The 25436-nt window shown below is 53.0% G+C and overlaps 4 protein-coding genes and 1 non-coding gene across 10 annotated transcripts in view; 3 read left to right on the top strand and 2 right to left on the bottom strand.

The window, feature by feature from the left end:
• Positions 1–6344, top strand: part of Rab40c (RAB40C, member RAS oncogene family) — a 35085-nt gene extending 28741 nt beyond the window's left edge. For all 3 annotated transcript variants that reach the window (XM_032911628.1, XM_032911627.1, XM_032911629.1), the window contains 3 exons: positions 3362–3439; positions 3671–3893; positions 4506–6344. In XM_032911628.1, coding sequence (XP_032767519.1) covers positions 3362–3439; positions 3671–3893; positions 4506–4786 — 582 coding nt within the window. In that variant the 3' untranslated portion in view covers positions 4787–6344. The remainder of the gene's footprint in view (positions 1–3361; positions 3440–3670; positions 3894–4505) is intronic.
• Mettl26 (methyltransferase like 26) lies at positions 1868–12690 on the bottom strand. 2 transcript variants are annotated; one of them, XM_032911630.1, is made up of 6 exons: positions 12461–12690; positions 12074–12236; positions 11918–11977; positions 11640–11707; positions 11463–11541; positions 11176–11391 (listed from the first exon to the last, which is right to left on the bottom strand). In XM_032911630.1, exons 1-6 carry the CDS (start codon positions 12655–12657, stop codon positions 11344–11346), a joined length of 615 nt encoding a protein of 204 aa, XP_032767521.1. In that variant the 5' UTR covers positions 12658–12690; the 3' UTR covers positions 11176–11343. The 2 variants fall into 2 exon arrangements, with proteins under 2 accessions (XP_032767522.1, XP_032767521.1); XM_032911631.1 differs by lacking the exons at positions 11176–11391; positions 11463–11541 and adding an exon at positions 1868–2587.
• Positions 7764–11147, top strand: Wfikkn1 (WAP, follistatin/kazal, immunoglobulin, kunitz and netrin domain containing 1). Its single transcript, XM_032911625.1, has 2 exons — positions 7764–8680; positions 9345–11147. Exons 1-2 carry the CDS (start codon positions 8492–8494, stop codon positions 10821–10823), a joined length of 1668 nt encoding a protein of 555 aa, XP_032767516.1. The 5' UTR covers positions 7764–8491; the 3' UTR covers positions 10824–11147.
• Positions 12691–13042: 352 nt separating the features above from the next.
• Positions 13043–13113, bottom strand: Trnag-ccc. Its single transcript has one exon. It is a non-coding gene; the product is annotated as a tRNA-Gly (tRNA).
• A 5110-nt stretch (positions 13114–18223) lies between these two features.
• Positions 18224–23125, top strand: Mcrip2 (MAPK regulated corepressor interacting protein 2). Of its 3 annotated transcripts, none has more exons than XM_032913320.1 (5): positions 18224–18354; positions 18436–18565; positions 22020–22147; positions 22471–22572; positions 22858–23125. In XM_032913320.1, exons 1-5 carry the CDS (start codon positions 18303–18305, stop codon positions 22881–22883), a joined length of 438 nt encoding a protein of 145 aa, XP_032769211.1. In that variant the 5' UTR covers positions 18224–18302; the 3' UTR covers positions 22884–23125. The 3 variants fall into 3 exon arrangements, 2 of the variants coding, with proteins under 2 accessions (XP_032769211.1, XP_032769210.1); XM_032913319.1 differs by having other exon boundaries at positions 22784–23125; XR_004389089.1 differs by lacking the exon at positions 18224–18354 and adding an exon at positions 21078–21216 and having other exon boundaries at positions 18476–18565; positions 22784–23125.
• Positions 23126–25436: the final 2311 nt, after the last annotated feature.

The following is a 25436-nucleotide window of genomic DNA, read 5'->3' as shown; positions in this document are numbered from 1 at the left end:
GGCTTAGTATAAGGAAGCAATAAGACAGGCCTGACACAACAGTGCCAGCAGGAGGTACTGCCCAGCCGGCCTGGGGTCACTTCCATTAGATCAGGAAGTGTGTGGTCAGGTGCTGTGCCCTTCGAGGGGAGTAGGAGAGGATGCATGCTGATATATAGGGCATTGCTGAGGACACCAGCACCACTGGCATCTGGCAGTGAGCATTTTAGCACAACCAGGGTATGGGAAGTAGGCAGACAGGAGGATTTTGTTCTGCTCTTTGAACTTTGGGATTTGAACCACACGGGTAGTGGAGGTCTGAGGACAAGTATGGGAGTCTTTCCTTTTCTGCCACCCTGTGGATCACAAAGATCAAGTTCAGGTTGATCAATCTCAGTTCCCAGGAGGCAGAGGCCAATCTCTATGAGTTCAAAGCCAACCTGGTCTACATAGGGAGTTCCAGGACAGCCAGGACTACATGGTGAGACCCTGTCTCAAAACAAAGCAACAATAATAAGAATTGTAACAGTAAGGAACCTACTCTTTGGCCTAGTTCCACAATGTATCTTACATATTAAGCTGAACAAAAACAGTGTGTAGGTGCACAATCAACTCACACATTTGTTACCAGAAGGTAAAAGACTAAGAGTAGTCAGTAGCCCTTGTGTAGAGTGCCTCTTGCTGTTTGGAGGCTCAGAGGCTTAAGTGTTGAGTGCCTGGCTCTTTGACAAGACCTTGTCCATGTTGATGTGACCTCACATTTCAGGAAAATCTAGAAGACACTGGAAGGGTATTCTCTGCAGTCATTAGAGTCATTGCCTAATGGAGACGGTCACTAGAAAGGGGAGCCTGTGTCTATATCTTGGCAAATAAGTGGTCTAAAAATCAGCATTATCTGACTGTCATTATGAAGGCTACACATTGTGCTTCTGAGACACAACTGATGACTTTGGGCTGGTTCACTTTGGTTCTCAACTCTCTTGCCTGCATTTCATCCCAGACAGTTTTCTCTAGGAAATTCACAGCCTCTTTGGTCTGTCTGTTCCAGCTCTCACCCAGACTGTGCCAACACGGGCCTGGCTGGGAGAGCAAGGCTGGGAAGGCTCTGCCCAGGCAGCCCCAGCAGGAGAGCTTCTTCCAGAAGGCTGGCCTTCAGCTCGCTTGTCCTAAGATATAACACAAGGGCTGGATACGGCAAAGCAAGGCGTAAACAGGAAATTACAGGCACCCAGCCTCGTGCCATCTGCTGCATGTTTGTGTAAACTTCCTGTACAGTGTGCCATTTGTTTATGCTTTCATTCTTTCGAGTGTTAGCAGACATAACTTGGGGAGTCTGAGCTCCCACTTCACAGCTTGCTGTGCACGTTCACGATTGACAACTGTGCTCACTCTCGTGTGTGCTGTGCACTCAGCTGTATCCCCAGCCCCCTCCCCTCTGGACGTTTTCTCCCTCTCTCTTTCCACCCTTCTACTTCTGTTGTGCCAGGGTTAGAATCCAGGGCCTCATGTGCTCTAGGCTCTGCCAATGAACTCTAGCCACCCCTACCATCCCCATCCCTCTTCTAGGAAAAAGAGAAGATCTTCATTGTTGAAACTTTCTGGGTGAGCGTCTGAGGGAAGTCTTTGACACACCATTGAGTAAGTCTCAGGAGCCAGGTCGCTCCACAAAGTGATGCTCTAGTGGCACTGTCACCTCCGAAGCTCAGCCTCTCTTGGCAACAGATGAGAGCTTTCTTCCCTGTGCCAAGGCAGCAGGTTCATGCTAGAGATGTGTTTGCTTATTGATTTTGGAAGGAAGTCGGGACTCAATATTGTTGTGTTGTTTGATTTTGTCTTAGTTACTTAGTTACTGTTCTATTTTTGTGAAGAGACACTGTGACAAGGCAACTTCTTATAAAAGAACACATTTAATTGGGGGCTTGTGTACAGTTTCAGAGGCTTAGTCCATTATCATCATGGCCAGGAGCATGGTGCTATTCAGGTAGGTGTGGCACTAGAGAAGTAGCTGGGAGCTCTACATCCCTGATCTGCAGCAGCAGGCAAAGGGAGACGGATAGACAGATATTGGGCCTGGCGTGGACTTTTGAAACCTCAGAATCCACCCCCAGCAACTCAGGTTCTCTGGGCGTGCAAATATGAGCTGTGGGGGCCATTTTCATTTAAACCATCAAGCTTTTGATGCAGGGTCTTGTCATATAGCTCCGGCTGGCCTAGACCTAGTGGCCTTGAGTTTGCAGCAGTCTCTTGGCTCAGTCTCCTGAGTGATGGGATTATAAGTGTAGACCTCCATCTCTGCCATTTTTAGTTATTGTAAATGTTAACCTTTTTACCCACCAGCCTGGCTCCTTGAGGTCAGGCAAACTCCAGTTTGACTCCTCAGTGGTAACTGGCCTCAAGGTTGGTATGGGACACCTCCAGGATAGAGAAGTTCCTCCCCAACTGCTGCCCAGCTTGAGCCAGGCCTGCTATGTACCTGTGGGTAAGGTACCTTTGTCTCTGTAGGACCCGGAACTAGCCTGAGTTTTCAGAAATGGCAATTCAGCTTCTCTCTTCCTGTTCCCATCTTCCCCCTTCTCTTCTTCCTTCTCTGTCCTCCATGTCTGAGAACCTGTGGGAAGAGAAGTGGGTAATTTGTTGAGTGGACTCTGATTGCTGAATCTCATTCAAAGTCGACTCAGAACAAGAGGCAGGTTGGCAGTGTGCTCAACATTGCCCCTGCTGGAAAGTCATGATAGTGGCCCTGCTGGGATGTTGGAGGCAGATGGAGATAGCCCAAAGCTGAGCTCCCAGTAATTGGTCTCTGAGGGATGTGGCAGGAAAGGCCCCGTAGCAAATCCTGCTTCTCCCGGCTCGAACGGCTCTCATTGACTACTGCTCTGTGAGTGACTGACATTCAGCTGTACAAGTTTGGAGTTGGAAAACTCAGAGCGGCCTCCATTCAGCCCCAGGTGCCCCTAGGGCGGAGTTCGCTGATGGCCTGACTCCCAGAATGCTTGCCCCTCCAGTGAGTTCTGTGACTCTTCACACCCCTCCCCCGACCAAAGCTCTGACCTGTGTGCGTAGGCTCAGCCCGTGTGACTTTTGAATGATTTCAGAGTAATGCCTGTGACTGGCCTGGATTTAAACATTTTTTAAAAGTCAGTTCTGTCCAGGCCAGGCTCTCGGGGGACGGAGAGGATGGCATATGTGGGCTGGGCCAGTTCAATTCACAGAAGGTTCCTTCCTGCTGCTCTCCTGTTGGATGGCAGGTGCATTTCCCCTCTTCACTTCTGGGCCATATTCCTAGCCCTGCCTAGGAATTGTGACCATTCCCATCCAGCAAGTTTCAGGGCGAGTGGGCCCAGACATGCCTGTGGATAACCTCCTTCCATCTCACTCACAGGGAATCCTTCTGGTGTACGACATCACCAACCGTTGGTCCTTTGATGGCATTGACCGGTGGATCAAGGAGATTGATGAGGTAAGTGTGGGTTTGTGCCTCTCCAGAAGAGACTGTGGGACCAAGCTGTGATTGGACATGCCTGGGAGTGTTGTTCAGCCATAAATAACTGGACTCCTTGGTTATCTGGTTCCCTCCATAATGCCCTGAACTTGCTGCATTGCAGAGAGTCTGCACTGGGAGCCCTGCCTATGGCCAAGTGGTGGGGGTGGCTTGTGTTTGTCCTCTGCTAAGTTCTGAATCCCTCCTCAGCATGCACCTGGTGTTCCCCGGATCCTGGTTGGGAACCGGCTGCACCTCGCCTTCAAGCGGCAAGTCCCAACGGAGCAGGCCAGAGCCTACGCAGAGAAGAACTGCATGACCTTCTTTGAAGTCAGCCCGCTGTGCAACTTCAACGTCATTGAGTCCTTCACTGAGCTCTCCCGCATCGTGCTCATGCGGCATGGCATGGAGAAGATCTGGAGGCCCAATCGAGGTGGGACTGAGGCTTAGTTCTGATAGGGTGCTCGCTAGTGGAGCGATGGGGCGTAATGGTGGAACTGCAGGCATTGAGAGTGGAGTTAGTCTAGGTGGTCTCTAAGAGCTGCAGCCCCCTCTACTTTGAGAGCAGACCTCTGCATGCCTGCATGTGCATTTTTGCTGCTGAGTGGTCACGGAGGCAGCATATGCAGCTCAGCAATGTCTGGGTCATTGTCCATGCCAGGCACAGAAATGATCAGTGTCACCCTACGGAGCCACAGAAGAGAGCAGGGTAACTAAGTCCCTCTCTTGGGCCAAAAGGCTGAGTTAACCTCCAAGCAGAGCTATAGTAAAGGCTGCATTCCAAAGTCACCCACCCCCATCACCACCACCACCATTACCCCTGTCTCAGCAGCTGGGCAGACTGGCCTCTCCCAGCGGCCGCACTGTGTGGTATGCTCTGCTGTAAGGCTGGAGATGGGAGCCACCCAGTGGTCAGATAGTGGGGCATCCAGGAGCCCTGAGCTGGTGAGACGCAGTAGCAGGTTTTACAGGTAGTCCAAGGACTGTGTAATTCCTCTAACAAAACCTACCTGTTCCCTCCTCCATCTTGCCTTCCCCCTCACAGTTTTCAGCCTGCAGGACCTCTGCTGCCGTGCCATTGTCTCCTGTACCCCTGTGCACCTCATCGACAAGCTCCCTCTACCTGTCACCATCAAGAGCCACCTCAAGTCCTTTTCCATGGCCAACGGCATGAACGCTGTCATGATGCACGGCCGCTCCTACTCCCTGGCAAGTGGGGCCGGGGGCAGTGGCAGCAAGGGCAACAGCCTTAAGAGGTCCAAGTCCATCCGTCCCCCCCAGAGCCCACCTCAGAACTGCTCTCGGAGCAACTGCAAGATCTCCTAGCGGGACCTGTGGGTTCCGCCTGTTCAGACTGGGGCTTACGCTGGAGCACTCCTGGCCAGGCGCTAGGCCCTGCTGCGTGCAGGAAGACTTGGCTACACAACCTTGCCTGGGTCTCTCCAGGCTTCCCTCCACATCTGAGCTAGTGGAGGGGAGGGGCGTGCAGGAGAGAACACGCTCCGCTAACCAGGCAGCAGGGCTGCTGGTGCTACGGGGGCCAGGTGTGAACCAGTCCTGGACTCCAGGCTGGAAGTGAGCCTGGCTCCCCTTTATTTATATGGAGAACATTTTACCTGTTTTGTACATTTTTAAAGGGCTGTCAGGGAAGCCTGGATGCCCCTCATAGCCACATCAGCCGTTGGGGAAGCTCAGGACGTCAGGGAAGGAAGGATGAAGCAGTGATGGAGGGCTTCAGTGTTGAAGCCAGATGAACTCCAAGGATTTGCTCAGATTTGGGTGTTGCTCAGAGGCCAGTGGGGAACAGATGGGGCCAGGGTGTATTTCAGATGCTTCTAGCAGCAGGCTTGGCCCCAGCTTCCATATCTGACAGAGGTGATCAGTACCCTGGGCATAGGCAAGGTTTCAGCTCCCGAGACCTCCTAAGAGCCGAGGGGAGCTGGTGCACCTTGGGAAAGCCCCACTTCCCCTCCCACTGTGCCCGGCACTTTTGGTGATGTTTACTATGCACATCTCCGGCGGAGGCTACAGAGCTTCCGGTAGACTTAGTGCTTGGTGGCCCCTAGGATCTGGGCTTGGGGCGCAGGGCCTAGGACCCCAGAGTCTACCAGCTTGTACTCCTCAACCTTGCTGTGTTTTATGGCTGCTCCTTGCCTATTGTGGCCCTTCTGCCTTTAAGTTCATGTCACTGGAATTTCTTAGTGACACTCTGGAAAAGAGGCCTCAACCTTGGGGGTGAACACCAAGCCCTCCTTAGGGACTCACTAGACTGAGCTACTTCTGAAGAAGCCATGGACTGTATTCTTCCACAATGCTCCGCCTATCCCAGTCTGCTCTGGTTAGCCTTTCCCCTGTGGGGATGTTGTCCCCAATGGATGTCCTGTGTGACCACTCCCTGTCCTTGCCTGGTGACACAGCCCTCAGGCACGCTGGTGCTTAACTCTACCTCCTGCCCTCAGGGTCCTGGCTATAACAGGAGCCATGACCCCTTGCTGGGGACCTCTTAGTGCATATTTCCTAAGACCATCTTTGCCATGGATGTTACTAGGGCACTGGTAGACACTGCGCCAGCCTGCAGTTCTGGGAGATTGGGTTAATGCCTGTAGGGGGGGACAGGGCTGTGGTTGTGGGAACTGCCTGATAAGCAGTGGCCCCTGGGACCCTGGCCCAGAGGCTGGATACAATCAAGCATCACCTTCCCCCACCAGTCCTGTTGCTGTTGACAGAGACCTTTTCTCTGGAGTCGCGAATAGAATGGTATAGACTGTGAGGACTTGGATTGGCCTGCGTGCACACCATCAACACTACACTTGCTGCTGTGGACTCCACCATTCCTGGTTCTTTGTTCTTACTTCTTTGTACAGTAAATGTACTTCAGCAGTGAGCTCATGTCTTTTCTTTGTGAACATCAGTCTGGCTTCATCTGACTGGTTTGTTGGGGGTGGGTGGTAAGGGTGTCTGGTAGTGTGCTCGCCACAGAACAGAGCCAGCACTGCTTTGTGCCTGACAGAATGGTCCCAGGCTTTGTTAACTGTCCCCTGCAGCTGACCTTGCTGACCTGCAGCCATCCATCGACTGGGTTCACATTCCCAGCCACAAAGTAGCCAGGCCTGGTTACAAGCTGCACTGTTTCCTGAGGTCTGATTGTGGCCAGGCTAGCATCTGGCGGCCTATCTATTCAGAGCCTTTACTCAGCCCAGGGCAGACGGCCTCACATAGCTTACCGCAGCACCAAGGACTTCTGCCATGGGAGCTGGAGTTGGTACCTTCAGCAGAAAGCACCTAGTAGGGCATGGACTCTGCAGGCCATGCTCAGCCAGGGTAATGCCTCATGCACTGGAAGTCAAAGCCGTGTGGGATAGCACAGCTCGCTTAAACGTGGCCTCTGGCTCAGGTGTCACCTGCACTTTTCCTGAGTTGCATCCTGGGCCTGTGGCCTGGTGATCCCTGCCCCCTCACCGGGAGCTGGCTCACCCGCAGCTCTTTTGTAAGGCAGCAGACACTGGCGCCTGGTAGCCATCTCTTGATCTCCTGACCAGACCAGGCTCTTATTACCCTGCCTCCTGGGTCAGGAGGTCAGACAGAGGGTCACACAGACTTTTTCCTTCCTGTCTCTGAGAAAACCACTCCCTGGGGACCTCTGGAGCCACAGAAAGGGTTTGGAAAGGCAGATTCCAGCCAGGGCCTTTGTCTTGCCACCAGCTTTGATCTCCCTGCCCTCCCCCACAGTAGTGGAGCCTCTAGTTCAATTAAAGAATGGATGCTGGCCTTCATGGTGGGTTGTTGGAGCAAGGCTTGAACGTACTTAGATCCCTGAGCCACATCTAGGATGCTTGCTCTTTGGAAGATGCACTTGGCCATCCCTTGAGGTACCCATCTATCTAGCCCTGTGTGTGGTCAGTTCAGTGGCTTCTCTGTGCTCTTTATACTGTGTACCACAGTTGTTGACATGAGACAGTCTGTGGCCAGTGCCCATGGATCATCCATCTGCTTCCACCCTGACAAGATAGACTTCTGATTTATTTTGTACCTGCTTTGTCCATTTGAAGGAACTGAGGGCATAAACCCTAGCTAGAAGCTAGGAGCCCAGTTGTAGAGAAACAGGTACATCTAGGACCATAAATCCTGCCAAGCTATGCCCTCAGCTGGTGAGATGCCAATACCTAAGAGGTTTTTTTGAGACAGTTTGTTCTTACGGAGCCAAACGGGCCTGGAATTTGCTGTAGCTCTGGGCTGGCCTCAATCTGGATCGTCCTGTGGCCCACTGACCCACTGCTGGGATTACAAGTGAGCACCAAGCATCCTAGCAGGTTTTTTATCCCATGCCAAGGCCTTTTGACGAGTGTGACACTTGAAGGGGACCAGAAGAGAACAGAACTTCTACCACTTGCCAGTGGAAGATGTGTGTGCCTTACCTATAATTAGGACAGGTGCCGTCCTTGGCTGCCTTTGGAGGAAATCTAGGCTAAAAGCTGAGGCTGGAGTTCATCCCTGCCCAACCTCACTGAATGAGAGACTGAAGAGCTCAGGACAAAAGCCGAAATTTACCAGCCCTGCCCCTCCTCCCTGAATAGAGGGTGGGAGGGTCTTTAAGGGGACTTTGATCCCTGTTGGGCTCCAGCTTGTAGAGGGAGGGGCTCAGGTTACAGCGTCCCCCTCCCTGATTTAGCTGGCCCTTCTCCGCCCCTTGGTGACCCTAGTGGTCAGTTGCTCTGAGCTTCAGGGCCTCTGGCCCCTCCCCAGCCCTTCCTCTTCTTCTATTCCCAGTCCTATGCTGACCAGAGCCTGGGAACCACCCACAGTGGTTGGGAGAGGGCCAGCCAGTATTTTGTGGACAGGTTCTGAGAGGCCCCAGAATAACTATTCAGGGTTCCAGAGAAGAGCATCATCTGTGAGCTCCAGCCTTGTGAGGTCCAAGAGTTACAGGAGAGGGTCCTCTGAGGTAGGGGTGGTGATCCTCCCAGGACCCTATAGGGTGGATGCCTATAGGGAGTCTCAGCTGGTGGCCACACACTCCTACCCCCTGGCCCTATGGTTCCCATGCCTGCCCCACAGCCACTCCTGCCTCTGCTCTTTGCCTTCATGTTCATCCATCTGACCTCGGAGACCAACCTGCTGCCAGAGCCTGGAAGCCATCCTGGCATGTGCCCCAACCAGCTCAGCCCCCACCTGTGGGTCGACGCCCAGAGCACCTGTGAGCGTGAGTGTACCAGGGACCAGGTGAGCACTGGCATCTCGTGGGATCCTGGGCCCCACCCTAGCTCTTTCCTCACTGTGGGGAGTAGACTCCAACCCTAGGAGTCCGGGTTCCTCCACATTCAGTTTACCTGGATTTGTGGCCATGACCTGTACACGGGGCTCAAAGGATACCCCCACCTTTTTGTCCTCTGAAGAGCAAGAACATCTCCAATTTCTGGACTGACTTCATCCCCACCAATACTGTCTCTCACCTGCCTGAGCACCACTTTTTTTTCTTTAAAAAAAAAAAAAAAAAGTGTCATGTGGACTCAGGCCTCTGACCCTACCCCTGCAAATGGTACCATCCTTCCCACCCCTGCCTGTAGTTCTTTTTCCTAGACTGAAGGGGACAAAGAGCTCCCAAAGTGGTGCGCCCTCTGATGGCAGAGCAGCTGCCTGTACACCATTCCACCTGCTCAGTGGGAACACTAATGAGGCCTGTTTGGGGGTCTTGAGGATTCAGTGGGGTTGAATAAGGTGGCATGTAGCCTTGGCACTCATACTGCTCAGAAAGCACAGCCACCATTTTCCCTAGGGGAGGAGGCTTTGAGAGAGGCAGCTACTTCTCCTAGGACAGAGGCAAGGGTAGTGCATAGACAAGGCTGGGTAGGGGTCAGGACTCCACTAAACTGTCCCTGTCCTTCAGGACTGTGCGGCATCTGAGAAGTGCTGCACCAATGTGTGTGGGCTGCAGAGCTGCGTGGCTGCCCGCTTCCCCAGTGGCGGCCCAGCTGCACCTGAGACAGCAGCCTCCTGCGAAGACTTCCAATGCCCACAACAGGGTTCCGACTGTGACATCTGGGATGGGCAGCCGGTTTGTCGCTGCCGTGACCGCTGTGAAAAAGAGCCCAGCTTCACTTGCGCTTCTGATGGCCTCACCTATTACAACCGCTGCTATATGGACGCAGAAGCCTGCCTGCGAGGCCTCCACCTGCATGTCGTACCCTGTAAACACATTCTCAGTTGGCCACCCAGCAGCCCCGGACCACCTGAGACCACTGCTCGCCCAACCCCTGGGGCCGCTCCCATGCCACCTGCCCTATACAACAGTCCCTCACCACAAGCCGTGCATGTGGGGGGAACAGCCAGTCTCCACTGTGACGTTAGTGGCCGTCCACCACCTGCCGTGACATGGGAGAAGCAGAGCCATCAGCGGGAGAACCTGATCATGCGCCCCGACCAAATGTATGGCAACGTGGTTGTCACCAGCATTGGACAGCTAGTGCTCTACAATGCTCAGCTGGAGGATGCAGGCCTGTACACCTGCACCGCACGGAATGCTGCTGGCCTGCTGCGGGCTGACTTTCCCCTTTCGGTTTTGCAGCGGGCAACTACTCAGGACAGGGACCCAGGTGTCCTGGCCCTGGCCGAGTGCCAGCCCGACACACAAGCCTGTGTTGGCCCACCTACCCCCCATCATGTCCTTTGGCGCTTTGACCCGCAACGAGGCAGCTGCATGACATTCCCAGCCCTCAAATGCGATGGGGCTGCCCGGGGCTTCGAGACCTATGAAGCATGCCAACAGGCCTGTGTCCGTGGCCCTGGGGATGTCTGCGCGCTGCCTCCAGTCCAGGGCCCCTGCCAGGGCTGGGAGCCACGCTGGGCCTACAGCCCACTGCTGCAGCAGTGCCACCCCTTTATATACAGTGGCTGTGAGGGAAACAGCAATAACTTTGAGAGCCGGGAGAGCTGTGAGGATGCTTGCCCTGTACCACGCACACCACCCTGCCGTGCCTGCCGTCTCAAGAGCAAGCTGGCCCTGAGCTTGTGCCGCAGTGACTTTGCCATTGTGGGCAGACTCACAGAAGTACTGGAGGAACCCGAGGCTGCAGGCGGCATTGCTCGTGTGGCCTTAGATGATGTGCTAAAGGACGACAAGATGGGCCTCAAGTTCTTAGGCACCAAATACCTGGAGGTGACACTAAGTGGCATGGACTGGGCCTGCCCATGCCCCAATGTGACAGTTGGCGATGGGCCACTGGTCATCATGGGTGAGGTTCGTGAAGGTGTGGCTGTGTTGGACGCCAACAGCTACGTCCGTGCTGCCAGTGAGAAGCGAGTCAAGAAGATTGTAGAACTGCTTGAGAAGAAGGCTTGTGAACTGCTCAACCGCTTCCAAGACTAGCTTTATGCATAACCCTCATTCCTGCCCTTCTTCCTGCTGAATAAATTTCTGCCTGTGGGATTCATGGCCTCTGGTTCCCTTCTGGCTGCACACGCACACCCCCAACCCCCCAGGCACTATCTATTCAGTTGGGATCCTGTGAGTAGATGGAGCTCCAGTTCCTCCTTGAGGTCACTAAGTAGCACCAAGTCACTCCTGGGAGCCCTCATACAGTCGTATAAGGTTCTCTCCAGGGACAGAGAAAGACAGCTTCCAGGGTCCTGCTTCAGCTCCACCCATCCCAAGCCCTAATCTTCTCCCAGACCAGTCCCCTTTTGCCCTCCCCGAGGTGTTCCCAGCAAACAGTGTGGTATAGATGGTCCACAGTGGGCTACAAAGGCTTTATTTTAAGGCCCACTGGGACCAGGTTCTCTGCAGCCCTGAGGCCACCAGACCAGGAGGGGCTAATTTATCCCAAGGACTGCTCAGTGAGGGAGGGGCTGAAGTCTAGTTTGTACCAGGATAACTTTTGACAGAGATGCTATTCTTTCCGGAAAATCAGGCACTTGTTGTTGGCTGGCATGTCCACCTGGAAAAATGCTTTGCTGGAGTGACTCTTAATCACAGGGAGGCTCCCAACCCCCACATTGCCCTGCCTACCATCCTTTCCAGGGTCAAGCCACTAGCCTGGCCTAATTCCTCCAGAAGGGCAGTGTCACGAAGCCCCCACTCTGGGTTCCTGCAGTTGGGAAGGGAGTTTGAGATCACTTGCAGAGTTGAGGGTCTCATCCAGCCTACCCTCTCTCTGAGTCAAGCCACCTCCTACCCAGGTCTCACCTGCATCTGAGGGTCAGGTCAAAGTCCACGTTGCTCTGGGGAGAGATCTTCCCATTGATGGCATAGGGCTGTGAGAACAAGACACAGTTTATAGGCCCAAGGTCAGTCATTCCCACAGGGCTGGTTTGCAAGATAGGTTGGAGGTCTTTCCATAGGAGTATGGAAAGAACAACTTTTTCTGCACTCAATAAAGAAAAGGGCTAGGTCCCAGCCTCTCAGCTTCAAGAGTGGAGAAACACCTAAGGCTGCTAGGAGCATCTAAAGTGGGGATCACTCACCCCATAGGTGATCAACACAGCCTTGGTTTTGAGCAGGTGTCCTGCTGCTCTGAAGAGCCCCTGGAGAGGAAGGCAGGTAGACACAGTAAGCTGGGAGCTGGAGACTCATGCGTTCCTCCTTAAAACGTGAAAGCTAGGCTCCACAGTGGTCCCCACCTCAGTGCAGTTCAGGGGGCTGATGTGGATCATATTGATGCAGAGCAACAGGTCCAGCGATCGCGGTGGGATCCCGCACCATTGCTCCCACTTCCAGGTCACGTCCAGGTACAGCGGAGCCTTCACATTGGACAACCCTTGGGCTTGGGTGGTGGCGGCAATGCTGTGGAGAGCAGCGCGTGGGCTAGGGCCGACGAGGCCCTTCAGTGACTCAGGGACTAAGTCCTGAGGAGCAGCAAGCGGGTAGCTTTGTCGACCCTGCAGCCCGTTGCTTTCACTGCCTCAGTCTGGTACCCAGACCTGGGCCTGCCCTCTTTTCCGGTCTGCCAGCCCCGCCGCCCGCTCAGCCCCAAGCGGCCGCAAGAGGAAGACACCGCGCAGCCGCACCTGTCCAGGCAGCGCTGGTCCACGTCCGACGGCTGCCACTCGGCGTTCGGGAAGGCCCGTGCAAAGTGTGCGGCATGCTGTCCGGAGCCCGAGGCCACTTCGAGCACGCGAACCCCGCGCTGGGCAGGATCCACATACTGGCGGAGCACGCACAGGATGGGCTCCTTGTTTCGCTCAGCAGCCGCAGCCACCAACATCGCGGCGGAGGGGCCAGCCCAGTTTGGGATGCGCGCGGGGCACCACGGGAACTGTAGTCCAGCTCTTGCGCGGAGCACTACGGGAGTTGTGGTCGTACGGACAACCGCCTTCAGCAGTATAGCTGTCAGGTGGCCTCTCAACTCCTAAAAGGATCGGCATCCGCAAGAGACTGATTCCGGCGGGTGGGTTTGGCGGTGACTTCGTACAGGGAACAAGGTTCGAGTAAAGGCTGTCGTCTCCTGGAGTCTTTCAATTTCACTTTGTTTTCAGCATGTTGGTCACTTTGAACATTCATTTGTTGCGTTTGCCCCTCATCTTTTTAGAAGTGGCGTTCAGATTGCAAGGCATTCAGAGATAAACAGGGAAGAAAAAGAAAAACGAACGTGCGCCGCCCGGGAATCGAACCCGGGTCGCAAGAATGGGAATCTTGCATGATACCACTACACCAGCGGCGCTGCTGAGTAAAGTGCTGGTCTGTACGACATACGAATTGTGTCGCAAGCATGCTCAAGTAACAGTACCGCGCATGCGTCTTTTCTATTGTGCGCTGACTGTTAACAAGACTTTGCTGGACCTGATATCCCACCGGGTCCCAGAGTGTTGCTGGCGTCCGTGGGAAACGAGAAAATCTGGGTGCCGAAGATTTATAGACAGCCAAGATTTGGTTGTGCGCTATGGAAACCATAGCAGTTGCGATCTCTTGGAAGCTTGAGACCGCGGTCGGGTCCTGAGGCTCAACGAACCAAGCCTTGTGAGCGTGAACGTTGTGGGTGGTAACTGAATGGAGCTTGAGGAACCCAGACTCCTGTGATCTGGGTCACCTGGAGCTCAGATGAGCTTTGTGTGACGTTGAGGCGGCTAGCAACAGCTCGAGGTCCACGGATAGATAGCAGGAGGCAGTCAGTGATCAGTGAACTGAAATTCGAAGCGACGAGTGCACGGACTAGGATATTCCTCTGATGGTCACCTTGCGTGGGGGTTTGAAGACGTCCATTTCTCACAGGGGCTGTCTGAGAAAAATGTCCGAGATGCCCATGCCTGGTTGCCAGCAGCTAGTTCAAGGACTGCATAGGCTGCTCTGTCCCAAACTACATCATGCCGCTCAGGGCTAAGCATGGTTCCTGTTTGCGGTTGCGACTGAGGTATCTATTCCAGTCAGCCGTAGTGGCCAGGATTGTGAGTGTAGTTAAACTATGTGTCAAGGCTCAAGGATGGGACATAGGGCAGCCACTCTAGAAACCCCACTGAAAAGTTGTCAGTCCAGACTCAGGAAGAATCCTGAAGTCCAGCCCCTCACTCACTCTGAGCAGTCCCCTAACAGGTGGTTCTGAATGTTTGGTATTGGAGGTGACCTTGACTGGGACTGAGCCAGGCTCTCCCTTTTACTCACTCCTAAACCTCTGTTTACCTGGCTTACTTTTTCCATAGATTACTCATGGAATTTTTTTTTTTTGACTTTTGGATGGGCATGTGAACGTCTTCCATTTGTCCAAGTTCAGGAAAGGTTGAGGATGATTATTCATTCTCTTCATCAAAGTACAACACTGTTCTAACACACACACACACACACACACACACACACACACACACACACACGCTTCAAAGAGAGCCCCAGGAAGAGCCTGTGGCAGCCAGGGAGCTACTTAAATTTTAACTGGGGCCTGGCGGTGGTGGTGCTTGGGAGGCTGGTCTACAGAAGGAATTCCAGGACAGCCAGGGATACAGAGAAACCCTGTCTGAAAAGGAAAACAAGACAAAGAATGAACATTAATTCTTAAAACATAGTGGCACAGCACGCACACCTTTAGCCTCAGCACACAGAGAAACTCTGTCTTGAAAAACAAGCAAATCAGGGAAATATGGAGACTGATGACAGTCCATTGATCTTCCTGCTTCCCCTTCCCCACAGGGAGGCTGCTTTGGAGAACAAAGCTCAACAAAATGTTTAAGGAGTTCTTGGCCTCTGCTGAATACCCTACTGTGGGAGTCACTGCTCTGGCCGCGCCAACACTTTCCCTAAGTACTGAGGTCAGTAGTTGGCATGGATGCCATTAGACAGGAGCAGACATGCCATCAGACAGGAGCAGACAGATGCCATCAGACAGGAGCAGACAGATGCTATCAGACAGGAGCAGACATGCCATCAGACAGGAGTGGGAGGCTTTCCTTCCAGTTGTCCTGTGTGGGCCCCTGCTTCCTGGAGATCCTGAGTACTTGATGCTGGCCTGTAAGAGGAACTCACCAGCCATGGCAAAGCAGTTGTTGAGGCTGGGTTCCTGTTAAGATCAGAAGTACAGGCTCCTGAAGCTGATGCTGGCTTTTCCAAATGAATTTATTTTTATTACCAAATTATCAGGGGCCTTGAGAGCCCCAGGTCTTAGATTTTGGATTGTGTTAGGAACATAAATTACTCTGGTCCTTCCACACTCTCCTACCCTTGGCCTCTCTTCAGACCTGTCTCTCTGGGGTTAGGCTTGGAGGCAGGGCTTGGGCAATACTTGATGAGCAGGTGTGCGCCTCTATATTTGTCCCTTAGAGGCGCAGGTGTCTTTGTCTCACAGACTGGACTGAGCAGGACTGAGCAGGACTCTCCTTTCCTTAGCCCAGTCCCATGTGTTTATGGTTAGGTTACCCCACTGAGTTCAAGGCCCCTGAGGTTTCTCTCCAGCCCTTGCCCTTGTCCTTCTTGCCTCTGTGTGCCCTCTCTGGTTACTGTAACAAACAAGTTCATTTTGTTATAGTTCTGGAGACCAGGAGACCAGAAGTCCAAAACAAAGGTCTTGGCCACTGGGCTGTGACTCCAGTCTCTGCTTTTTTTTTTTTTTTTTTTTTTTGACTTTTAAATTGCACATGGTCTTTTATTAACTTTAGCATAGATTTCTTTCTAATTAAATTTATTTTTAAAGATTTATTATATATAAGTACACTGTGGCTGTCTTCAGCTGCACCAGGAGAGGGGATCTGATCTCACCATGTGGTTGCTGGGATTTGAACTCAGAACCTTTGGAAGAACAGTCCGTGCTCTTAACTGCTGAGCCATCTCTCCAGCCCTCTGCTTTATTTTCACATCGACTCTTCTGTGTCCAGATCCACTGTGTCTTTCTCTGAGAAGGGCATAGTCAGGGCATGGAGGCTTCATCCAGGGCGTCTCCAGTTCTAGTTGTGATCTCCCATCCCCCTCACACTCTCAGACTGTAGGCTTCCCAACTGACATTCTACCAAGGTTATATCCTCGGGTGGCCTGGGATCACTGCATCTTTACTGTCGAGCTCAATCCTCAACAGGCTATCTGCCCCTCCAACATGTCTTTCCACCTCCTCAGCTTCCTGCTCCATTGAGACCACTAGACTCCCACCTCTATCGCCACCCCCACCCCCTGCCTCACCTGCCCACGCCCCAGCCTCAGAACAAGCCCCACCTGGAAGGCCTTCTAAGGCCTTCGGAACCCAGCCCTGGACTTCTTGCTGCAGCTATTGTGAGCACTTCTTGCCCTCCAGCTCTGGCCACCGATTATTCAAGCAAAGACTGAGTTTGTCCATTGATGAGTTTGTATGAGACTGGGCCTTTGGTAGTAGCTAGTTTGGGGTTGCACAAACTTTATAGGGGGACCTACTGCAAGGGAGCTCCTGTCAGTGTATGGGATGCATACTCTCCACACCTTGTATACCTACTTCCCTTACTGTGCTTCATTCTGACCCAACTGATCCTTCCTGCCCCTTGCTGGGGCAGTGGTGGTGCATGCCTTTGCTCCCTGTATTGGGGAGGCAGAATCAGATGGGTCTCTGTGAGTTCAAGGCCAGCCTGCTCTACGGATCTTGTCCAGGACAGCCAGGGTTGGTTACAATGAGGAAACCCTGTCTCAAAGCAAAAGGAAAGAAAACGAAACAAAACAAGCAAACAAACAAACAAACAAAAAACCAACCAACCAAACTATCATGAGCTCCCAGGATCCATCCTGTCCTGCCTTCCTACCATGCATGAGTAATTTAACAGCATGCTCAAGGCTGAGTCAGGCCACAGTGGCCTTGGAGGGAAAGGTTAGTGAGGGCGGGTCAGGCATTGTGGAAGTGGGAAGGGACAAATTTAGCCAGGAAGTGGCCCTTTCTTTCAGTATACGTCCAGGCCTTAACTCTCTCTTTCCCATTCACCTTGGCAGCCACAGGCCTGGTATGGAGTTATTTCCTAGAGACTGAAACATTTCCTCTGGGGAAGCTCTAAGACTCAGGAAGTTAAGGAAATTTGAAACTTGTGAAGCTCAGGAAAGCCTCCATGCCCCCATCCCAAAGGCTGTATGACCAGGAGCCCACTGCTGGGAGAGAGGAGATTTAAGTAGACTCTTAGTAAGGCTGGGAAAGGAGCTCCAGCAATCCCCTGCTCATGAGCTGTCACCTACACTGTGGTGGGCTTTTTGGTGACACAGCAAAAGAGTCACCCATGCTCCAGTAAATACCTGCACCTCACTGACTCACCAACTACACTTGGGTGGGATTCTCTCATTGGTCTGTCACTGTTGCCTTGTCTCAGGTGAAAAGACATTCTCATGCTTCCCTAGTACATGTCACACACTCAAGAGCCGTTTATTCTCCAGTCCTGCTCTGGATAATGTACGGCCCAAGGTCCTGGGCCAAAAGAGGAATGAAGGCTTGGCCACTTGGGATAGAAGTCCTTGGAGTTCCGCTAGCAAACCACACCGGTGTTTTCGGATACCCTGCGACTGAGGTGGATCAGCTACCCACCGTCACCCCTTCCTCACTGTTTATCTTGCTTACGTGGTCCAAGACTTGACCGATCTGCCTTCCCCAGTCCCTAGTGCCAGCAGTTCGACCCTCGTCAAATATGGCACTAGGAATCTTAAGGCCAGGTGGCAGTGGCACAAGTCTTGGCAGATACAGTTTAAGACTTCACATTACAATGCCCAGCAAAGCATTTCATATGGGTCATTAAGGAGAACTGGGGAATTGGGCTGCTTCCGCTCTTGCTGGGGTTCTTCCTCCTTCCAATCTGTTCTGGGAAATCCTATGACTCTCCTCACAGACATGATTGATTTCAGCTTCCCCAGTAGTTGGGAAAGGGGGGCACCTCCAGGAAGGCTCAGAACATAACCTTGAGGAGAGGTTAGTACTTTAGGGTTCAGGGTACCCCTTAAGGTCTCTATATTCTCCTGGTCTTCCTCCAGTCCTACGGGACTTCATAGCTACTTAAAATACATCTCTTTCGTCTTAGAGCGTTCATTCTGAAGCACACCTAACACCAACACAGGTGATTCCCATCAACCCAAGCTTGTCTAGGCACTTGGCTGAGGGGTCTCAAATATGAACTGGAATACTGTTGCTTTTAGAGATTGTTCACACACACCACGCTCGCACTCACGCTCTCACACACACTCCATTCTAGAGATAGTGTACTCCTTGGTGAGCGCACCCCGCCCCTGGCTCAAACTTAGTGTCTTTGCCAATTTTCTAAAGAGTTGAGAAGACTGCCAAGTGGGCGCAGCTCCTTTAAGGGCAGGGGGCGTGTGTGGGTCGCTCCGCCCATCTTTGCCCGTCCTCCCTCCTTAAAGGGGCCGTGCCTCTGAGACTGCAAAGTGAAGCTGGTGGAGGGTGCCTGATCTGGCTGCTGCCAGGGGCGGGCGGGACGGCGCACCATGTACACTCTCACCAAGGGCCCCAGCAAGCTGGTCGCGCAGCGCCGCACAGGTGCGCAGGGCGGGCGGGCAGGCGGGACGTCCTGACCGCTGGCCCCCGGCGGCTGACAGCGCCCTCCGCCCTGGCCCGCAGGTGCCACACAGCAGCAGGTGGAGAGCAGGCTTGGCGAGCTCCTGAAATGCCGGCAGCCCGTGCCGCCGACCGCGCTACCCACGCGCGAGCAGTCCTCTGCACAGCCTCAGGGACCCTGGCCCCTTGCAAGGTGAGTGGGGCCGCCGGGCACGAGGGTGACCTTGGAGAAGGTTGATGGGGACCACGCGTCCAGGCGGGCAGGGGGCGGGGCGCAGGCAGCTCGCGCACTCCTGCTCCGCGGCTACTTCTGGGCCCAGCTGGCTTGCGGGGACCCTGGTGGCCACGTGGGGCCTTGCGGGCTTCTGATCGCTCCCGCCTGTCAAGGACTACAAGTACGGGAGACCGAGGGACCTGGCGACCTTGGGCCGCTAACTTGTACCCCTTGGGAAGTGGTCGAGGTCAAAGTTGGGAAAAGTTGCCCAAGGCCCTGGCCTTCAAGGACTTCAGGCCCTGTCCTTGCAGACCAGAAGAAGCGCACGTGTTCCCTGCTGGTCTTATCATGTCCTTGCGCTTCACTAACACTCTGAGGCACTGCAGCCCTCAGAGTTGTCCGAGCCTGTGGGTCTCAACAGTTTCCTGATTTTCCTAACCCACAGTGTGCCCCGGGAAGTTCAGCCCCATCTACTTTGGATTTTAGCCAGTGTGACCTGGAAGTGATCCCACAATATCAAGGCTGAACCTTTTACTTCTTTAGCTTAATGTACGTTTTCCTGTATCCGTAGACTTCGCTCCTGGTCTCTACAGGCATGTAGGCGCCTGGGCTCAAGACTCTAGTAGAAGTGGCATGTGAATGGGTTAAGGGCCTTAGGCCCTCAGAGAGAAGAAACAATCTCTCAAGGGAGGCCAAGACTAGCCTCTGCTGGGGGGGATGGGGGGTCGTTGTGGCTGGGTCCACCCCTCTTAGCTCTCAGGTACTGGGCTTCAGAAGCTATAGGTGGGAGACACCTGTGTGGCCTGTGTTTGCCCTAGGGGGGCATCCTGATGACACTGGTGTATATCTTATTGTCATGCATCTCTGGGAGAACTCTGTGGTGCAGATGTATAACCGCAAAGTGGTCACCAGACAGGAAGTTTGGAGCTGGAGTGTCCTTAGTGACCGGCCTATCTCTTTACCTAGGAAACCACCTTTTTAAGTCCTCATAGTTAGGGGACAAGGATAGGTTTGTGGCAGTATTGGGGGGCAGGAGGAGAACAAGGAAGTAACATTCTCCAGAATGCTAAGTTGCAAAGGGACACCACATTCCATACTCTAAACAGGCTCCAGTAGGCTAAACTGGTGTGGAGGACTGGAGTCAGCAGCAGCAGCAGCCAGGTAGAGCACCTGAAGCCTGAAAGATTGATTTCCTGACCTTCTGAGTTCTGGGAACTAAGGAGCTAGGACAAGGTTCCTTCTCTACTTCCTCTGAGGTTGCCCTTTCCTGGTCCCTGGACTGGGGATTCCCATCTCCCATAGGACCTCCACGTGTAATTCTACATCTAGCCCTGTATCTTTTCAAGGCCACCCTTCCCAGTCACCCCTGTCCACCATCTTCCCTGTCTTGTCTTCCCTGGAGCCTTTCTTCCGCTACCATCTCCTTCTGACCAGCAAGAGGGAACGCAGGAGGCACTGGTCATCCTCCTGCTGGTGTGGGGCAAAAATCTTGAAGCTTTCAACCCACTAAATAGCTAGGTATGGGTGCTGCCGGTTATGATGACCAGGCCTGTGCCTCTGACATATTTTCTCCTGGCAAGAGACAGATGGGAGAGACTTGAGATGAGACCATGTGATCACATGCCCCACCGAGAGCAGATAGGGACAATGTTCAGGGACCCCTGGGCAGAAGAGACTTGGGACAGAGTCAAAGTTTGTAAGCATTGGGGTCAGAATACTGCCAAATCCTGGAATTGATTTTGAATCTCGATGTCCTTCACTGTGTGGCACAGACAGGGGGATTCTTCTCCCAGGCTGAAAGATGAGTGACCAGTCACCTTGAGGGGGTAGAAGAGTACATGGGAGGAGGTCTATGGGGCACTATGGCCTGGTGCTGCAGCAGGCGATGGCCCTAGGAGCAGGTACAGGTGCACTCTGGGATTAGTGCCCTTTCCCCTACAGAGCCTTGTCTTATATAACCATGGCTTCTAAGCAGAAACTGGGCAGGGCTTAGCTCTGGGTGTGTAGCCCTTGCCCTCTGGGGCCCCATTCCAGCTCCTGGGCCACCACCTTAATCCACTACTATTCACAGCCCCTGGCTGGGATTTCCTTCCTTTTTTTTTTTTTTTTTTAGAATCAACGTAAGCCAATGTAAAGGTGTGTAGTAGCACACCGACTTACATCCTAGTACTTAGGAAGATTGCTGTGACCTAGACCCTCCATGCAAAACAAAAACACAGAAGGACTCAATATCCAATCCTAATGCTTTCACTGAGTTTCAACCCTTTTGGGGTGGAGGTGGTTGCAGGCAAGGTGGGGGGTGGATTTCCACTAAGAATGCCTTTACGCCCTCTAGTTCAGCAAAAAAGCACAGGACCTCAGTGGGTATGGGAGGAGTCCTGCCTCCTCTGGTCCCCACTGGCACACCTAAGATTTTCTGTAGCCACCAGACCTGGCCAGCCCTGGGGCTGGCAGGACCCTGTGCCCCTCAAGACCCTCCTCTTTATTTTAGTGCCCCTCTCACCTGAGGAGGAACCCAGAGCGGCGTGGGGCACCTGAGCCCAGGAAGGCGAGCAGGCCTGCCGGGACCGCGAGTGCCTGGCGGAGTGGCAGGTGCAGCCCAGGACTCCGGCTCCCACCTCCTACTGTAGGTGCGGCCCCATTCCCTCCGTGGCTCCACCCCAGGCTTCTTGTGCACAGGGCTTGGTCCAGTTGCCGCCAGTCTACAGGGATAGCGCATTCCTGCCCTGCCCCTGGCCTGTGCTTGGCCTCACCCCTAGAGAGAGAGTACAGTACAGGACTGTGGGGTGGGGGTGGGGCATCTCATTCAAGTAGTCCTTTTCTCTTGCCTTGAGGAGTGGGTCAGGCCTAAGGTCATGTTCTTCCCACTCAGAGACAGCCTAGCATTTTGTGCTCATCTCCCTGGGGCCTGGGGGCAGCCAGGGAGAGGGAAGGGTAAATGCTGATCCATCCTTGTTTGGTCTGTTTTCCGGCAGTGGGGGTGTCATTGAGGTGTCTGGGATCTGTGGGGCATCTCTAGAAGTGGGGGTGTGCTTGACGGGTGGGGACAGATGGCATAAAGTTCTGATCATGTTGAGGTCTGACCCAGGCTACTGGAAGCCTGCCTGGTGGGAGTGGGAGTACAGAGGAGGCCTCGCTGGGAGCCCTGCTGAAGGTCTGGGTACAGAGCTGACTGGGCTCATTCTGCCTTGCAATCATTCACCTTCCCTGGGCCCAGAGATAACACAGCTGAGCTGCAGGAAGCTCAGGGGCTGCAACAGAGAGGCCTTGTCCCGAAGCAGCTAAGGGCAGCTGCTCTGGTTAAGGAAGGGTCTAGTTTGGGTCTGGGCCTGTCCAGGTACAGTGGGTATGTACAGAGGTCGCTCCTGAACCCTGCATAGTAGTTCCTGAACATGGCAGGTGCCAACTTTATCTGTCTCCTACCCTCCCACAGTCCGGGGCCAAGGCTTGTGTTCAATCGAGTGAATGGCCGGAGGCCCCTCAGCACCTCCCCATCCCTCGAGGGGACCCAAGAGACCTACACAGTGGCCCACGAGGAGAACGTCCGATTTGTGTCCGAAGGTAGTAGGGGACCAGGGGGTACGGCTCAAGCCACAGAATCCCAGTAGTGTGGACCTGACTCTGCCCTGTCCTTCCCCTTAGCAGAATCCCAGTAGTGTGGACCTGACTCTGCCCTGTCCTTCCCCTTAGCAGAATCCCAGTAGTGTGGACCTGACTCTGCCCTGTCCTTCCCCGTAGCAGCTCAGGGGCCAGACTTTTCCTTGGCTCTCTACCTAGTTATGTCCATTCCTTGAGCTGGGCTGGAGTCCAAGGTGGTCCCCAGGCTCTGGGGTGGGAGGGATACCAGGGACACGGTACATTCTAACTGTCCTTTCCCCCCACAGCCTGGCAGCAGGTAGAGCGACAGCTGGATGGCTGCCCTGCCGATGACGGCGGCCCACGGCCTGTGCAGTATGTGGAGAGCACTCCTGATCCCCGGCTACAGAGTGAGCCTTCCCCCATCCCCCGAATCCCCAGAGAATCCTCTATACCAGGTAGCCCCAGGTAGTTGGGGAAGGAGGTCTTGGGCCAGATTCCCCCGTTTTCCATTGAGTGCTAAGCTCGGAGTCCAGATTAGGGGCTGTGATCTGCTAGAGGGCAGAGGCACTGACCATCTCGGTAAGCAGCATCACCGCCCGGCATTTATTCTACCCACAGACTTTGTACCTATTGACCTGGATGAGTGGTGGGCACAGCAGTTCCTGGCTAAAATCACCAACTGTTCCTAACAGCTGTCCGGGAAGGAATGTTGCCATAGTGGACCCTTTGCCAGAAGAGGACCATGGTGCGCCGGTCCACCTTGTGGCTTGGCTGGGTACCGGCCACACCTGAAGTGCCAACATTTGGACTTTTGCACCTGTTGTTCCCTTGGCTTGGCTGTCCCAAGATGCCAGAGCCAGGGGTCAAACCTATCTAACCTCAGTCCTGCTCACTGTGCCCAGGGACCAGCCCCTGGGGCTGGCAGGGAGGAGTTCAGGCTAATAAAGTTGATAAACTGCCCTTTCGGGTATCAGTGATTGGTGAATGCCGGGGGGCTGTGTGTTGGGGTCACCTGTCTACTTCTAGTTCTCAGTCTCCACCTCTAGCCTCCCCTAACACTCTGTGATACTCAGAATTGAACTGAGGGTCTCACACAGGCTAGGTATCCGTTCTACTACTGACCTATTGATCTACATCCTCAGTCTTCTGTTTACTTCTACTTCCTCCTCCTCTTCTTTTGAAACAGCATCTCAGTGTGTAATCCTGGCTGCCTACAATTTGCTATATAGACCAGGCTGGCCTTGAGTCCACAGAGACCCACCTGCCTCTGCCTCCTAAGTGCTGGGAATAAAGACATGTGCCACCAGACTGCAACTTTTGATCCTCCTGCCTCCCCAGTAGTTGGGATTATAGGCTGGCTTGCAGCATCTCCTCCTAGTCACATCCTCTCCTGAGCTAGCAGGAGTTAAGTTTTGTCCAGCTCTCTCTGTTTTTAGTTTCCAGACAGGTAGCTGGCTGACCTGGAGCTGAGTGCTGGGATTAACGGGCATGCCTCACTGTGTGATGGGGCCCTTGGCCAGCTCACTTTGGAAATATGTCGTCCCAAGCTGTCCCATCTGAATCCGCTACCTCTTTTTCTCCACAATTGGCAAGACACCAAAGTCAGACCCCAAGACCCAGGCAGTACTGGCTAGGGGTGTAGGAATGGGTTTGCTTTCTCTGCCAATTAAAGAATTAAAAGGCAGAAATCGGGCTGGAGAGATGGTTCAGCGGTTAAGAGCACTGACTGCTCTTCCAGAGGCCCTGAGTTCAATTCCCAGCAACCACATGGTGGCTCACAACCATCTGTAATGAGATCTGATGCCCTCTTCTGGTGTGTATGAAAACAGCTACAGTGTACACACATTAAATAAAAAAATCTTAAAAAAAAAAAAAAGGCAGAAATCTTGGTGATACCTGAGAAATCAGGGTCCCCTCTTGGGGATCTTAAGTTTCACTAATAAAAGGATTTTTTAAAATTTTTATTTACTTTATTTTTTTTTAAAGATTTATTCATTTATTATATATAAGTACACTGTAGCTGTCTTCAGATACACTAAAAGAGGGCATCAGATCCCTTTACAGATGGTTGTGAGCCACCATGTGGTTGCTGGGAATTGAACTCAGGATCTCTAGAAGAGTAGTCGGGTGCTCTTAACCGCTGAGCCATCTCTCCAGCCCTTTATTTACTTTATATATGTGAGTACACTGTCAGACACACCAGAAAAGGGTTGAATCCCACTGAATCCCATTACAGATGGCTGTGAGCCACCATGTGGTTGCTGGGAATTGAACTCAGGACCTCTGGAAGAGCAGTCAGAGCTCTTAACTGCTGAGTCATCCCTTCAGCCCTAATAAAAGGATTTTAAAGGCCAGGCAGGAGGATCTCTTGAGTTAGATACTCTGTCTCGAAAGGAAGGAGAGAAAAGAGAATGGTCACAAGTGAGCTCAAGGACAAAAACAGACTAAAATAGACGTTTGAGAATTTATTAGCCTTTGAAAGGAAAACCCCAGGGAAGGCAACTGTAAAAGTCTAAACTGCCTTGGGGGAAGGAAGAGAAGGAAGAACAAAAGCTTTGCTCTTACAGTTAAGGTCAGCCACCTTGCAGAACACATATGTAGGGGGGTGGTTGGCCCAGGCTTTTATCCATGAACTGCAGAGGCTGATGCTTTGAGTTCAAAGCTATCCTGGTCTCCGTGGCAAGTTCTAGGACAGCCAGGATTAAATAGATTCAGTCTTAAAAAAAAAAAAAAAAAAAAAAGTTGAAAAAGCAAGGAATCCACTATATTAGTTAACAGGATTAACCCTCAAGGGAGGAGACAAGAGTATGTCTCCACTTGGAGGCAGAGTACAAAGAACTTAACTGGAAGAGAATCCTAGCCCTAGACTGCAGGACCTACTCAACCCTGTAGGCCTGGCTGTGGTATACTGGGGAAAATGTCTCAAAGGTCTTTGGGTATGTGTTAAACCTGTGGTGACTGTAGTTATCTGAAAGCTGCACCCCAGTGGGCATTGGGACCTTACTGTCCTGAGGTAGGGAGACCCAGAGTACCTGGATTTTGATAAGGTACCTCCACATAGTTAGAAAGCAGAGAGGAGGTCCAGCCTGGGGGGACCGTGGATGTGGACAGGCCTCAGCCTGACCTTTCTGGCTCACAGACAGAAAAAAGGTTCAGCTCTCAAAAAACAAAACAAAACAAAACAAAAACCACCACCACCAACAACAACAAAAAAACCAAAGACGGAGGCCTCAGAGAGGGTCAGCGACCACGCCTACTTAGCTCAGCTGGT

The sequence above is a fragment of the Rattus rattus genome, chromosome 9 (assembly GCF_011064425.1).
Source record: "Rattus rattus isolate New Zealand chromosome 9, Rrattus_CSIRO_v1, whole genome shotgun sequence".
Taxonomy (NCBI): Eukaryota; Metazoa; Chordata; class Mammalia; order Rodentia; family Muridae; genus Rattus; species Rattus rattus.
This window is presented reverse-complemented; position numbering and strand designations above follow the sequence as displayed.